This window comes from Salarias fasciatus, chromosome 11 (assembly GCF_902148845.1).
Source record: "Salarias fasciatus chromosome 11, fSalaFa1.1, whole genome shotgun sequence".
NCBI classification, from domain to species: Eukaryota; Metazoa; Chordata; class Actinopteri; order Blenniiformes; family Blenniidae; genus Salarias; species Salarias fasciatus.
In genome coordinates this window covers 17,947,952-17,961,446 of record NC_043755.1, presented here as the reverse complement: position 1 = coordinate 17,961,446, position 13,495 = coordinate 17,947,952, and the positions used below count along the sequence as shown (strand labels likewise).

At 44.9% G+C, this 13,495-nt stretch overlaps 2 protein-coding genes across 2 annotated transcripts; both read right to left on the bottom strand.

The window, feature by feature from the left end:
* Positions 1–1,442: 1,442 nt before the first annotated feature.
* Positions 1,443–8,146, bottom strand: sqlea (squalene epoxidase a). Its single transcript, XM_030101925.1, has 11 exons — positions 7,865–8,146; positions 7,337–7,583; positions 6,092–6,269; positions 5,870–5,966; positions 5,668–5,781; positions 4,541–4,712; positions 4,026–4,121; positions 3,193–3,335; positions 2,817–2,913; positions 2,596–2,683; positions 1,443–2,474 (listed from the first exon to the last, which is right to left on the bottom strand). The coding sequence occupies exons 1-11, from the start codon at positions 8,141–8,143 to the stop codon at positions 2,282–2,284; spliced, it is 1,704 nt and encodes a 567-aa protein (XP_029957785.1). The 5' UTR covers positions 8,144–8,146; the 3' UTR covers positions 1,443–2,281.
* Positions 8,147–8,867: 721 nt separating this feature from the next.
* Positions 8,868–12,900, bottom strand: LOC115396204 (xylose isomerase-like). The gene is made up of 14 exons (XM_030101926.1): positions 12,785–12,900; positions 12,356–12,432; positions 12,187–12,259; positions 11,942–12,054; positions 11,828–11,853; positions 11,609–11,746; positions 10,819–10,928; positions 10,638–10,733; positions 10,473–10,556; positions 10,260–10,386; positions 10,075–10,180; positions 9,761–9,943; positions 9,604–9,678; positions 8,868–9,528 (listed from the first exon to the last, which is right to left on the bottom strand). Exons 1-14 carry the CDS (start codon positions 12,810–12,812, stop codon positions 9,445–9,447), a joined length of 1,320 nt encoding a protein of 439 aa, XP_029957786.1. The 5' UTR covers positions 12,813–12,900; the 3' UTR covers positions 8,868–9,444.
* Between the last annotated feature and the right edge of the window lie 595 nt (positions 12,901–13,495).

Genomic DNA, 13,495 nt, shown 5'->3' with positions numbered 1-13,495 from the left:
AGACTTCAAAATAAAAGAGAAACTAAAAATAGATTGGAGTTCAGCTTTACCAGTACTGACTACACTGTTTTGTAGTCAAAATCTTCTCTTGCTTTTTATGCATCACTGTGATTGTTTGAAGTATGTCTTTGATTTTGTTTGAATAGCACCAAATCCAACACAGTCATCTGAACGGAGGAAAACAGCTTTTCTACCTGTGCAGGCATCGGTGATGGTGGAAAGATAGAACTCGGTTTTAACTGGAAGAAACCTAACCTCAGAGATGCACATTGACTTTTTCTTAAGTGCTTGTGCAAAATAGCACATGACTGAAACCATGCTGAGGAGTAACAAGTGGAACCAGTTTAGTTTTGAATTACCGTCATTTAACTTTTGTTCTGCTCTGCTGTCGTACTGCACACACCCCCTCGGTCAACATGCTGAAGCAGGAGCAGCAGGTCTTCACCAGATTGTAGGAAAAATGATTTTCTAAAATGTCTGCAAATGTGATATGTCCAACCTCAGAGTGGGAAACCATCAGGTTCTAGCTAACCAGCATGTCAGGTCAGGGTCTGCTGCTGCAGGAAGTCCAACATTTCATCAGAGGATCTGCAGAAGCTCCAGAGGACGATGCCAAAGTACACGAGTCCGCAGGGGGTCAATCAGATCTCGTCTGCTCAGGAGTGCAGGCTAGAGTGAAACTTCTCACGGTTTGGAAAATTTCTGGTTGAAACATTTGAAAAACTACCTAAAATGCTTAAAGGTTTTATAGTTGTTTTGGTTGATTGACATGATGCTTGATGCCAACAACAACAATAGTTTGAGATGGAGAGACACTGTCATATGCTGAAATACAGGCAATTTGAGTCATTGTTTAACCTCAAATATGTGTTTTTGGTGTTGGGAGGAAAACCGGAAAGCTTGAAGAAAAACCACACACACACACATAAGAACATGCAAACTTCACACAAAAGACCCCCGAGCCAGGACTCGGATCTTCACACTGTGGTGCTGAAGGGCCCTACCCACATCATAGTATTACTAATTTACTCTATATTACACCCATAAACTCCTTTCTTTATAAAGTATTAGGGTTGAATCCATGAGGGGGAAATGATCTCATCTAAATGTGAAGTGCATGAAAACTGAAGTCAGATTTCTCTGCAACTTGAAACTGAAAAAGTCTCCAGTCTCCCTGCAGTCCTTCATGGTTCTAACTTGCTGCAGCAAAAAAGACTTTAATTCAAATTTATTCAGAAAACTCTTCATAAAATCTCAACATTTCATCACCCTTCATTAAACCTCTCCTAAGCGTGTGTGAGGGAGTGTGAGAGTGTGTGCGCTGATACTCTGCAGACATCCTGCAGCTGTGGCAGAGCGCCATCTACTGCTCACCCCAAGCTGCTGTCTCAAACTATAGAGAGCTACAGTCAATCTCTCACACCAGATTTACTCAGATATTTTATTAAAATAAAAATTGACAGTTCCCAGATATTTTTGCTGTGAAAATAATAAACAGACCCAGGGATCTGGCTTTATCTTGTAGACGTTCTGGTGTCGGCTCCGGAGGAACAAGCACACTCCTGAGCTTCATCCCACCTCTTGGTCCCAGTCGGTCGCCGCTGACTCAGCTCTTCACACTGGAACCGGGCCAGGACCGTTTAGACGACATGCTCTTATCCAGCTTCACGCTCGGGCACCGGCGGCTTGTTTCAAACTGCGGGGGAACCAGAGCGTTCCACCTAAAAGTCCCTCATCACAACAACCAGCGGAGGTCAGACAGAGGTCCACTCAAAGGTACAGGAAAGCTTTCGCTTAGCAAAAAGCGGCTGAAGAGGCACAAGTGTGACGTTTACAATTAAACCATCATTTACACCAACATCAGTGGTTCTCAAAGTGTAGGGCGAGTCCCCCCGGGAGGACGAGAGGGAGCTTCAGAGGGGGTGCAGGGGCAGGAAACGCCTATGGGTCAAGGGAATTGATGCCTTTTCCCAGCAGGATTCTTCTTCACAACAAATGGACAAAAGATCCATAAATATCTATAAATTAAGAGTGGCACTTTGAAAGCTCCTGCTTCAGATTCAAGCTGACGCTTCACCAGCGTTCATCGAGGCATCGCGGTTTTAAACATGAGCTGCGTCGGATCAACATGAAAACCCACAGTAGAAAAGTGGCTTTGTCTAAGTAAACCTTTCATGAGCTGACACCAGGATGCCCTGCAGTCCTCTCACACAGACCGGCTGCTGTCAGTGAGGCGGAGACGCCACGTAGAAAATCCGCGACTGGTTGAAACAGTTTGGGCTCAGTACACCAGGTACTTGAGTTCGGAGTAGATGAGAGGAAACATGACGGTGCAGGCCCGGTACAGGATGGCGCCGCTCTTGAAGAAAGCTCGAGGTTTCGTGATCCACGACTCGGACCTGAAGTTGACGTAGATTGCGTAAAGCGCCACGGCGAAGAAGTGTCCGATCAGGGTCAGAGGTTTGGGGGTCAGCCTGGAAACAAACCACGAGGTCAGTCATCCGAAAACTAATTTATGCAATGTTTTATTGACTATACTGACCAAAGTCAGCAGTTTTGAGAAATATTCTCCCCTCCAAATTTCTAAATACTCACACGGACAGAAGTCCAATCGGCCCGGCGATACACTCGCCACCCAGCTTAAAGTACTGGAAACACGCCTTCCTCAGCTCGTGCAGGGAATCTGGTTTGTGTGAAACGCAGACATGAGTAGAAAGCAAACAGAAACCACTGCAGATTTTGTGCAGGTTCTTTGGTTCATCCTCTCCCCGTCACTGATTCATGTGTCATTGGGATGCAGAGGCGGGCAGACTCACTGTCGGTGGCGGCGAACAGCTCGTACAGGGCCTGGGCCAACACGTTCACCACAAAAGAATGTGATGACTTGCGCTCCCAGTGGAATTTTTTCTTTGCCTATTGAGAAGAAGGGGGATGAAAAAGCTGTGATGTTGCGCACTAGACTGCAGTCTCTCACCTACAGCTGAGCAAATAAAAGAGAAAAAGCAAATGTGACGCAGCGGAGACTCTAAATATAGCCTCCGCTTGGATTCATACACAGGTTTGATCCATGAAAATCAATAGTCCTTCCTCTGCAGGCTCTGCACACACTCCGTTCTGTTCCATCGGTTGGACATTTTCTCAATGGTTATGTGAGCGCAGGGGGAAGGCGGACGCCACGGGGGAGCGGCTCACCTGCAGCAGGGCCGAGTCGTCGTACAGGTCCGGGATGCTCTTCAGCAAGTCCCTCCAGATGCGGACGTCGTTCAGAGCCACGCTCATCCCCCCGCCGGTCAGAGGGTGCCTCATGTTGTAGGCATCGCCCAGAAGGAGCACGCCTGTGAATTCACAAAATCCTCTCTAAACCACTGCATATGTTGGAAAATGTTATGAAACCAACGGGGATATTGTTTCCCTCACAGACATGTTGTTATTGCTGCTGACAGTTTGATTAGATGATCAATACCTTCCTCAGGAGTGTGCAATAACTATGACACAAAAAGCAATAATCAGTCAGTCTTTGTGGATTGTTGACAAAAACATATGAAACAGAGATTTAGATGTTTGCTTGTTTCAAATTTGTAGATGTTAATTAGATTTAGACCAAAGCCAATATTTCTGATTCTAAAAGATATTCTCAAAAATAGCTTTTTTCCAACTTCCACAGCTTCATTTCTACATTTTACTCCTTAAAAGATGGCAAAATTAGTTTTTAGAGACACTTTAAATTTATTGTTAAAACTTTCTCTTGTTTTCAGATTGCAGAACTTCCAAGACTCTCACTGGTGAAGGTCAGGGTCTAACTCTGACCTCTTTAACGCTTTTAATGAGTCAACAACATTAGTTAAGAATTCTAATCAGTTATTTTTTTATAAATACACTTTAAACTTCAGAAATGAACGAGACAATATCTACTAAGAAGCTTTTAACAAATCAAAATTTCACCTAAAGCAGCCAGTTAAGTTAGTTTATCTTAAAGAATGGAAATAATCTGGATTGAAATGCGTGGAAAAGCAGCTCTTTGGTACCTGGCTTGTTGACGGGGGAGGGGGGGAGGAAGCTGGCCGGCATGGACCTGAGCCGATCGTTCTGCAGCGCCTCCAGGAAAGCTTCCTTCAAATGCTCTGAAGAAAGAGAGAGAGAGAGGTCACTCAGCCGGCTCCGAGCACGGAAACCCAGAGGTGCACGCCGAGCACACACACGGGGGTGGGGGGTGGGGGTCTTTTCTTTGGGTGTGTGAATGTACATTTATCAATGTATCAGTGTGAGCGGCGCCACAGTCCAGCTGGACCTCAGTCCAGGTTATTGGAGCTGGTTGCTTTGATACAGCAGCTTTGATATTTCAGCTGAATAGCAGAGCGCACCATGAATGTCAAACCCTTCAACTGCAGCCTCCATGGAAGTACACTACACACACACACACACACACACACACACACACACACTTCCCTGCCAGCACTTCTCTTGCATCGTGGCCTCACGATAACTTTCAGGAGAAATGACTCCGTGATAGCCATCTTCAAGTGATGATTGCGACTCTCACCTGGCAGCTGGGGGTGGATTTTCTCGGCCATGTACTCGGGCAGATTGCGAGGCATCTCCCCCCTGATGTCCACCAGCACGCGGGTGTGTGTGGAGGAGATCTGGTAGATGAGCACGGGGCTGGGGTTGGCCAGCACCAGCTCGGCGTGGTTGGCTTTGAACTGGGGGCAGTCCTGAGGAGGAGACGGCAGCGTGTGAGCTCAGAGGCATTCATTAGACACGGAGATAAAGGAAGTGAGGCCCAGTAAAGCGTGGAGAAGCTTAGTCTGCTTCAGTTCCAGACACATCGACAGGCCCTTGAAATCTGCTCCACCGGCAGGTGTTTTTCCTCACGGTGGGGTGATTGAATGTAAAAGTATCTGCAGATATTTTTACATGTGGTGTCAGGCTCAAATGTCTCCAGTAGCTTCCCTCTGAAAGCCTCTGAGAGCTCTTTAAATCCTGGCTTCATGACGCCACTTTCACAGCCCAGAGCGGAGTCTGAATGCGAGAGGTTCAATCTGTCATTTTCTAAACACCTTCTGCAGGTACTTCAACCTGGAGCCTCCATTTCAGACCGTATGATTCTGAAGATGTGCTATTAATGTGGGGAGAGGCACTTTTCCTACTTTCAAAGTTATGGAGATTCCAAAAGCATAAACTCAAGATGTAGATTTACTGTGTTATTTAGTTTAAATTGAACAGTGCAAACTAGATTTTAAACAAAAAGTGTCTCTTATGCATTACAATGGATGTTATTAAGATCAGCAGGGAGATTCTGTTTTTAAATCACGGCAGACAGAAATTCATTAAGTTTACACAAATAAAATAAAGCATCTATTTATTTTTCTTGTCACAATAATAGCTAGGAGCCTTAATTTTTCCTTTCTTGATGTCAGCTGAACACCAGACACCAAACAAATCACTAAGAAGACAAACTGATTGATGAGGGTTAAAAAAAGATGCTAAAGAAAAAAAGTGTGCAGACAGATTGGCCAGCAATGGTCAGCTGTTCACTTATTAACAGCAACTGAGTTTAGGTTCTAAATTATACGAAAGATGCATAAACATTAGTTTAGTATTAGTCATTATTACTGCAGCGTCTCTGGAGCGTTTGGCCCCGGAGCAGCGTCAGTCACACCCTCCTACCTTCATGAGGCATCCCACAAAGTGAGAGGAGATGTGAGCCTTCCCGGACACCAGGTTCTTCCTGAATTTGGAGAAGCAGCCGTCGGCCACCACGGTGAGCGCGGCGTGGATCTCCTGCGGGCCACACACACACGATCACACGCTCACATTATGCTGTTTGTAAACGCGGAGAGTTCCTCCTGACGCCACTGCAGACGCTCACCTTCACGTCTCCGGACTCTTTGTCTTTGTACTGGATGCCAGTGACACAGCCTCCCTCCTCCTGCAGACTGGTCACCGTGCCTTCTACGAAGGTAACACTGGGGGGCGCAATTCACACAGAAACATCTCAGTTTGATGCAGAGTCTTTATAGTGTTTTGACTCTGAGCTGTCAAACAGTGGTCCGGTTAGTCTTTTGTTTGTTTTTCAGATGAGTGTGCTCACTTCGGCTCGGCCAGGGCGGCTCTCCTCAGGCCCGTGATGAATCGACCGTGATGGAAAGCACGTCCGCACTGGATGCTCTCCTGCTCCTGGGGGTACGGGACCTCCACCTCCGTGCCGCTCTCCATGTCATGGATCACGTATCCGTGCACCAGATGGGCGTCCAGGCCCTCCACTGAACCTGGGGCCAAACGACAGGCGCAACAGGCCGCAGCGTTAGAGCGCACAGTCATTATCCAACAGTCACAGGACTATAGCACCAGCCTACAGCTTCTGATTGAGGTGTGGATACAATGATTATGTTTAGATTACTGTCAAAATTCAGAGTGAAGGACATCAGGTGTAAAAACTGACCAGATATGAAGAAGAACAGCCAACTACACTATCACTATCATCATCATCATCATCATCATCATCATCATCATCATCAATTTTTCATCTCTATCAAAATCATACACCCTGCAAAAGCAACCAAGAATTACATCAGTGTAAAGGTGTTTGGGTAAATAAATAACAGCATAAACCCCTGTATTCAGTCATGTTTAAAAAAAAAAACAGAGTTATGGGGAGGCTTTGGTACCTGTTCCCTAAAATGTGTTTACATGACAATGTTCTGGAGATACAACGCACCAACCTGCATGATTTTTAAATGGATGTGTTTTAAAGATTTCAGTCTGCACTAATATGACAGAACATTTTTTTGAGAATTTGTTGCTTTTTACACAAATGTGCATGGAAAACAGACATAATTAGAAAAACTCAATTGAGAAGAAATTCTAGAAAGAAATTGTGGATTAACTGTGGATTGAGAAAATTTTAAGTGAATTAATAGAACTACTACAAGTGAAGGTTCAAATCCATGCAGAATTTCTGCATTGAAATACTGATGAATACACTGATTAATGTTTTCTGGTTACGCGTTTTTTTAAAGCTCTTCTGTAAAGGTTAGATATTAAAGTCAACACTGCCTGTTATGAAACAGAAACCACAGTCAGGAGAGAGTGACTCAAATGCAGCTGAGGCCTGATTGGTCTGTGGGAGCACGTAACATCACCTTTCCCAGCTGAGCCCTGCCCACTTCAGAGCAGAGGGAGAACAAGCAAAAAACATTTATAAATATGCAAAAGGAATGAATCAGTTAAGAAAAATGATCTTTTCCAATACCATCAAGTAAAACAAGCCACATTATCTGCAGGTTACAGTGAGGCAGAGCCCCCCCCTAATAATGGGTCCAGGACCCTGACTGACCTTCCAGTCCCAGGTCTCGGAGTGCTCTGAACCCTCCCGGCTGCAGCAGCTCTCCCACTATCCTGTCAGGCTCCTTCAGGTCCCTCTCCACCACCGTCACCCTCCTCCCGTCCCGGGCCAGGATGGTGGCCATGGCTGAGCCCAGGACCCCGGCCCCTACAATCACTACATCCGGCTCTGAGGCCTCAGAGGAGGGACTCTGTGAGGCGGGGGACTCTGTTTGGACTCTTCTCCTTGTTCTCCGTCTCTGGAAGCAAAGTTGAGACTCTCATCAGACTGAAAATACATGAACATTTCTTTCACCATGTCTATTTAACTATATCCTAACATATAAATAAACACGTGGATTTACTTCTTGTGTGTTTAAATACAACTTCTAAACTTTCCCAAGATAAAAATGAATGAAAGAAAAAAAAATCCAGTGCCTTCAGATGAATAGAAAACGAATAATATTCCCCTGCTGTATCCGCCTGTGGGTTCCTTTGTTGGCATAATGAGGCTTACAGGAGTCCATGAGGAGGGTCTTACCTCTTTACAGCTGTTCTCTGCTTCCCCGCTGCTCTGGGATGCGGTTTGAGGGATTAAGTGTTTGATAAAAGGTAAAACTGACAGGAGGCTCAGAGGAAATTGAAGCAGCTGAGAGACTCGGAGCTTCTGGCCATGGAAATACCTGATATAAGAGAAGAGCAGCCCGACTGCCAGGAACAACGCAGCCACCATCAGCAGCTCTCTGTGAGCCGCAGACAGCACTGAGTTGGATTTTTTATAAAGGTATGTGAAGCTGGCTATTCCTAAAAAAGTCCACATATTAAAAATAAAAAAGTAATGAGTAATGCAAAAAAACGACAGTAAGAAACAGAATTTTTAGAAAATTTTAAAAAAAAAGTAATGCGAAGCTTAATGAGTTAATTCCTCTGTTGGTGTTATTTGTCGGCCTTCACCCAAAACAAGCCAAAGTAAAAAGTGCGCCTATCTTCATAACTCATCACTTCTTCTTCACACACAGATGCGGCTGAATATTTTATGACAATGAGAAGGACGAGAAGCGGATTGGCTGCCCTTAAGTCCCGCCTCCTCCGCCGCTCGGCCAGCCAATCAGAGGAGACGTGCCGGTGAGCAGAGCTCACGCTATACGCCGATTGGCCCGCGGGGCCAACGCCGTGCCCGCTCTCGCGCTGTGATTGGTGGGCGCGTGTGCAGGGTGGTAGTATGATGTGATGTCAGGGCGAAAGGTGAACGTTACGGCTGAGTTTACAGCGAGAGAGAGAAAACGACAGGAGACTCGGACCCGGAACACACGTCTCAGCTGCCTGCTGCTGGAGGGCGGAGCTGGGGAAACACTCACAAAATATGAAATTAAGGAATAAAGTAGAAGCACTGAGTCAAAAACAACAGGTTCTGATATTCACTGAACTGTAAAAGTTTTTTTTAGGTTAATAAATATGAGTGTTCAAGAAATTAAATCATCAGCAATGACGTTCTTTTTATTTAAATAGCTTTCTCAGACTACTTTGCAGAGCGGAATTTAATGCTAATGTCAATATATGAATATGAAGAAAAGAAAAAACATCTCCAATTAAAGTCAGGTACATTTATAGTCTGTGGAGGGAAACCAGAGTAAATACATGCACATACAGGGAGAACATGCAAGTGCTCACAGAAAGGCCCAGCAGGTATTTGAAATCAGACCTTCCCACTAAGCAAGAGCAGTAACCACTGCTCCACCATGCGGCTTTGTAAATAGTTGTTTCCTCATATTTGTACAAGTAAATACTGAAAAGGTGCAAACAGAATATTTACTTAAGAAACACAAACAGTCCAGCTGTGTATTAATCAGATTTAATTGCTCAGACACTGAGATCTGTAGACTAACGTAAACACTGTGAGTACACATAATTTCTGTTCATCAGATAACACACATATGTAAATGTTAGCAACAGTACAAATGGATACTAGCACAGGTTTCTTCATCTTACGAGTGTATCAGTTTACACTTTTATGTTACATGTATTGAACCCAACAGGAATACAATAATCTTCGATTTTTCTCAGTGTGATCTGCTACATGGAGGCCTGAAGTCTGATCCTGATACAGACCTAATGTGTTGGTTATATGTAGTGATTAAAGATAGATTCGTATTTTTCTTGCTTTCCTGAAGTTACTCTCGGCTCACCGTTCTGCTTGATGAAAGCCTGATGGAACAAACACATTCAATAGAATCAATATCTATTCAATAAGTAAAGTCTTAGAATTAGAGAAAATCCCACCTCCATGTCCTCTAAGGTGGCAGAACCGTCTTCCACCTTCTGACCGAGGCCGTGACTGAAGCTCGAGTATCGCTCCTGTTTCAACATCCAAGATCACAAACAACACTTTAATACAGTCTCAAAAGTTTGTTTGACATTCTACAGGTGTCACCCTCACCTTCACCATGCCAGAGATGACCCCCTCCTCAATCATGCGGACTGCATTTCGGAGCCCCCGGGCAAAGGCGTCCATGGCTCCGATGTGAGCGATGAACAGGTCCTCCAGTTCGGTGGACTCTCTCCGCACCTTGGCATCAAAGTTGAGGCCCCCAGGCTGCAGGCCGCCTTGTTCAATAATTACCTGGAACAGATCAGACGCAGAAATAACAAGCAGTGGTCTATTTCTGCGACTCACTATGATCAAAGTTTCCCTTTCCTCGTTTTCCAGAAGGATCCTCAAAAAGAAGCGCTAGACATGCGCTTAAGGCTCACCTTCATGACCAGGGTGGTGTTCCTGACATCCATGGGGAACTGATCCGTGTCCCAGCCCAGGTCAGGAGAGCCGGTGTTGGAGTCTACCGAGCCCAGCATGCCCAGACTGGATGAGAAACCGTGTTAAATCACTGCTCTTATATTCACATGAGGATGAAACGTCTTAGAGAAGGATGATGTCTCACGCTGACGCCACGACCACGTCATGCTCGTAGGAGTGTCCTGCCAGAGTGGTGTGGTTGGGCTCAATGTTCAGCTTGAAGTGGTTCTCCAGACCATAATGCTTCAGGAATCCTATCACACTCATTGCATCTGGAGAAGAGTGATACAATACTCAGATTGGAGGAGTCAGATGGAGTGTTTTTTTTTATTAATTTAGTTTGAATTGAGAGACTCACCATAATCGTACTGATGTTTACAGGGCTCCTTTGGTTTGGGCTCAATGAGGAACTGACACTTCAACCCAATCTTCTCTTTATACTCTGCAAAAAAGCATAAATACACAAGAAAATTAAAGTGTGTCACACCGTCAGAGTTCGTCTTTTGTTCACGTGCACACTCACTGACGGCCATTCTGAAAAAGGTGGCCATGTGCTTCAGTTCTGCTGCTACGTCCGTGTTGAGGATGGAGAGGAAACCTTCTCGTCCTCCCCAGAACACTGAGGAACCACAGTGAAGGACAAATTGCTTGAAACAGGAAGGATTTGTTCCTGTCTCATGTGATCTACAGCCAAACCTTCATACCGAAGTTTTCAGCCCCGAGTTTCTTGGCGATATCCAGACCCTTCTTCAGCTGAGCGCCGGCATAGGCCAGAACGTGGCAGTCTGGGTTGGTGGCTGCACCATTCATGTACCTGTCAATCGTTTAAAAATGACAGAAAACACTTTATTAGCTTTTATAAAAAGGCACAATTTGAACCAGTAAAATGATGACATGCATAAAAAAACCTACAGTTGTCAAATTTTAAGTTTTTTTAGATTCAGAGCAAAAAATACAAGTGCAACCTGAATATGTTCCTTTACTTTATCTAATGTTTGGCTTCAGTACTGTGTTATGATCTTCACTCTTTTAGAACTGTGTGACCCTCCAATGAACAAATTTAGGAACTTCAGTCACTTTATTTCAGAGCCAGCTCTGAAATAGGCAGACGCTAAAGGCGCGCTGGCCTCCAGAGGGCGCCAGTAATCAGGATAAAAAAAAATTACTATGAACTTTTAAAATGGAAAAGCTCAAATTGATTCAAATGTAAAGCAATACTCACTATAAATACTATATACAATACTACAAATTATAATATCAAGTCTGGAGGAAGGATGAGGATGAAAGAAGGTGTCAACATAAATAGGTGACCTGATTCTTAGTCAATGGGGGATCAGACGAAGCTGGCTCTGGCGCTTCAAAAAAGAAGGTGGCTTTCACTGCTTCTACTGCAAAGTGTTTTCAAAACACTTGTTTTCTATTGTGTTCTATTGTGTGTTTTCTATTTTCTACCAGTGATCAAGTTAAAGCACGTTCTCGGAGAGCGGTTGGGACCTTGGGTGGGCGAAGAGGTTGCAGGTGACCCACAGCACCTTGACTCCCGTCTCGTTCTGCAGCTGCAGAGCCAAGTCTGTCATTTCATCCAGGTTCCTGTTGGTCTCCTCCAGCGTGGCCCCCTCTGGAGACATGTCTCTGTGTGAGGAACCACAGCCGCTGCACTTACAGGACACAGTTTAGTACTTTCTCATGTTTGCTGTGCACCAAGTCACCTACCTGTCGTGGAAAGTGTAATACTTCACCTGTGGAAATAAGCAGAGATCCTGTAAAATGAGGGTTCGGACATTTCTATAAAGTGGAAGATATGAAGACATGTCTCAGTGTCCTCACGCCAAGCTTGGTGAAAAACTCAAAAGCTGCATAGAGTCGCTTCTTAGCCGATTCCATTGGGGCTCCTTCATTCCAGCGCCGGTGCAGAGTGGGGAAGCCAAATGGGTCCGCACCTGTCAGACCAATAAAACAGTTTACAGTAAGACATGTGTGTTTGGGTTTGTACAGAAGCCTCCTCAGAGCACGAGTCTCTTGCAGGCTGTCTGAGGTGGTTCATGGGAGTGTTTGCTCAGGGGTCACAGTACCGGTGCCACAGAAGGAGTGCCAGTAGCAGACGGAGAACCTCAGCCAGTCCTCCATCGTCCGTCCCATCAGAATCTGCACACAGCAACAGAAAACTGGTGTGTGTGTGTGTGTGTGTGTGTGTGTGTGTGTGTGTGTGTGTGTGTGTGTGTGTGTGTGTGTTACACTCACCTCTTCTGCATTGTAGTGTTTGAAGCACATGACATCTGTGGGCCCAGCTCCTGGCACATACTGGATTTTGGGAATCCCTGCGACATGTTATGCAATCTCATGAAACAAGTGACAATAGTGGACAGTGTCAGCCCGGTGAATTGTGGGAAATGTAGTGCGAGAAAAAGAAGAAGTAGAAACAAGTTAACATATGGCAGATGAGATCACGCAGCATGCGCTCATGTCGTTTCAGCAAAGCAGAAACTTCCTCTCTGTGTTACCGGATGCTAAACAAGAAGAGTGTTTTTAAGAAAGGACTTTCCCAGAATGTGTTGTTCTCGGATCGCTGCACACTTTCTGTGCACAACCCACAGCAAAAACCGTGCCCACGATTAAAAGAATTAACTTTGCATATCATGTCTGGGTCTCCGTATAGAATAGAACAACTACCTGCAAAGAATTGCTCCCGCGCTGCCATTTTCTGGATCACAACGTGAAACGGGACAGAAGCTCAGGACCACGTCCTCCCTACTGCTGCTGGACGGTGTCTGCAGTTCCCCCAGCAGCCACCAGGGGTCGCCAGACCTCAATACATCTCATCTCTCATCAGGAAGTTCCGTATTGAGCCAAAAACTTCTGAGGCGTGAGAGTTAAATAGACAGCTATGGATGATCAATATCTGCAGCTCTTTGAAGAAGTTTATAAGTGATATATTACTTCATGTTTTGTTATTTATGTTGTTTGCTTGGTGATCAAACACAGGAGGAACCTATTTCAAAGCATTCAGCAGCGTAAATGCGTCAGCCAGTCTAGTTTTCACTTCCACTTCTCACAGCATCTGTGAGGTTGTGGTTAATGTGTTTTCTAGCCATTGTGTTTCCGAGTAGGTGCTTTCTGTTTCAAGTACAAATGACACATTTCAAGAGAGGCCTCAAGCCTAAAATTCACTACATGTTGATGATGCTTCATAACACCGAGGTTGTAAACAGAAATCAATCATTTGAGTTCTGTTGAATCTGCATACAATAAAAGGTTCAGTATTTTCAACACAAACCTCATTCATGTCTGCTCGTAATGCTCGTAACCACTGATTCCCTCATGAAAAAAAAAAAAACAGTTCACCATCTGTGTGTTGACATGTTTGTGTGCAGAATGAATGAG

Coding starts and splice junctions, on each gene's coding strand:
- sqlea (XM_030101925.1), bottom strand. CDS start 8,143: ATGTGGACTTTTTTAGGAATAGCCAGCTTCACATACCTTTATAAAAAA. Junction 4,713..5,667: donor TTGTGGGATGCCTCATGAAG/GTAGGAGGGTGT, acceptor TCTCCTCCTCAG/GACTGCCCCCAGTTCAAAGC. Junction 2,684..2,816: donor GCTGTTCGCCGCCACCGACA/GTGAGTCTGCCC, acceptor CACACAAACCAG/ATTCCCTGCACGAGCTGAGG.
- LOC115396204 (XM_030101926.1), bottom strand. CDS start 12,812: ATGGCAGCGCGGGAGCAATTCTTTGCAG. Junction 12,055..12,186: donor GCACTCCTTCTGTGGCACCG/GTACTGTGACCC, acceptor TTGGTCTGACAG/GTGCGGACCCATTTGGCTTC. Junction 11,854..11,941: donor AGTTTTTCACCAAGCTTGGC/GTGAGGACACTG, acceptor TTATTTCCACAG/GTGAAGTATTACACTTTCCA.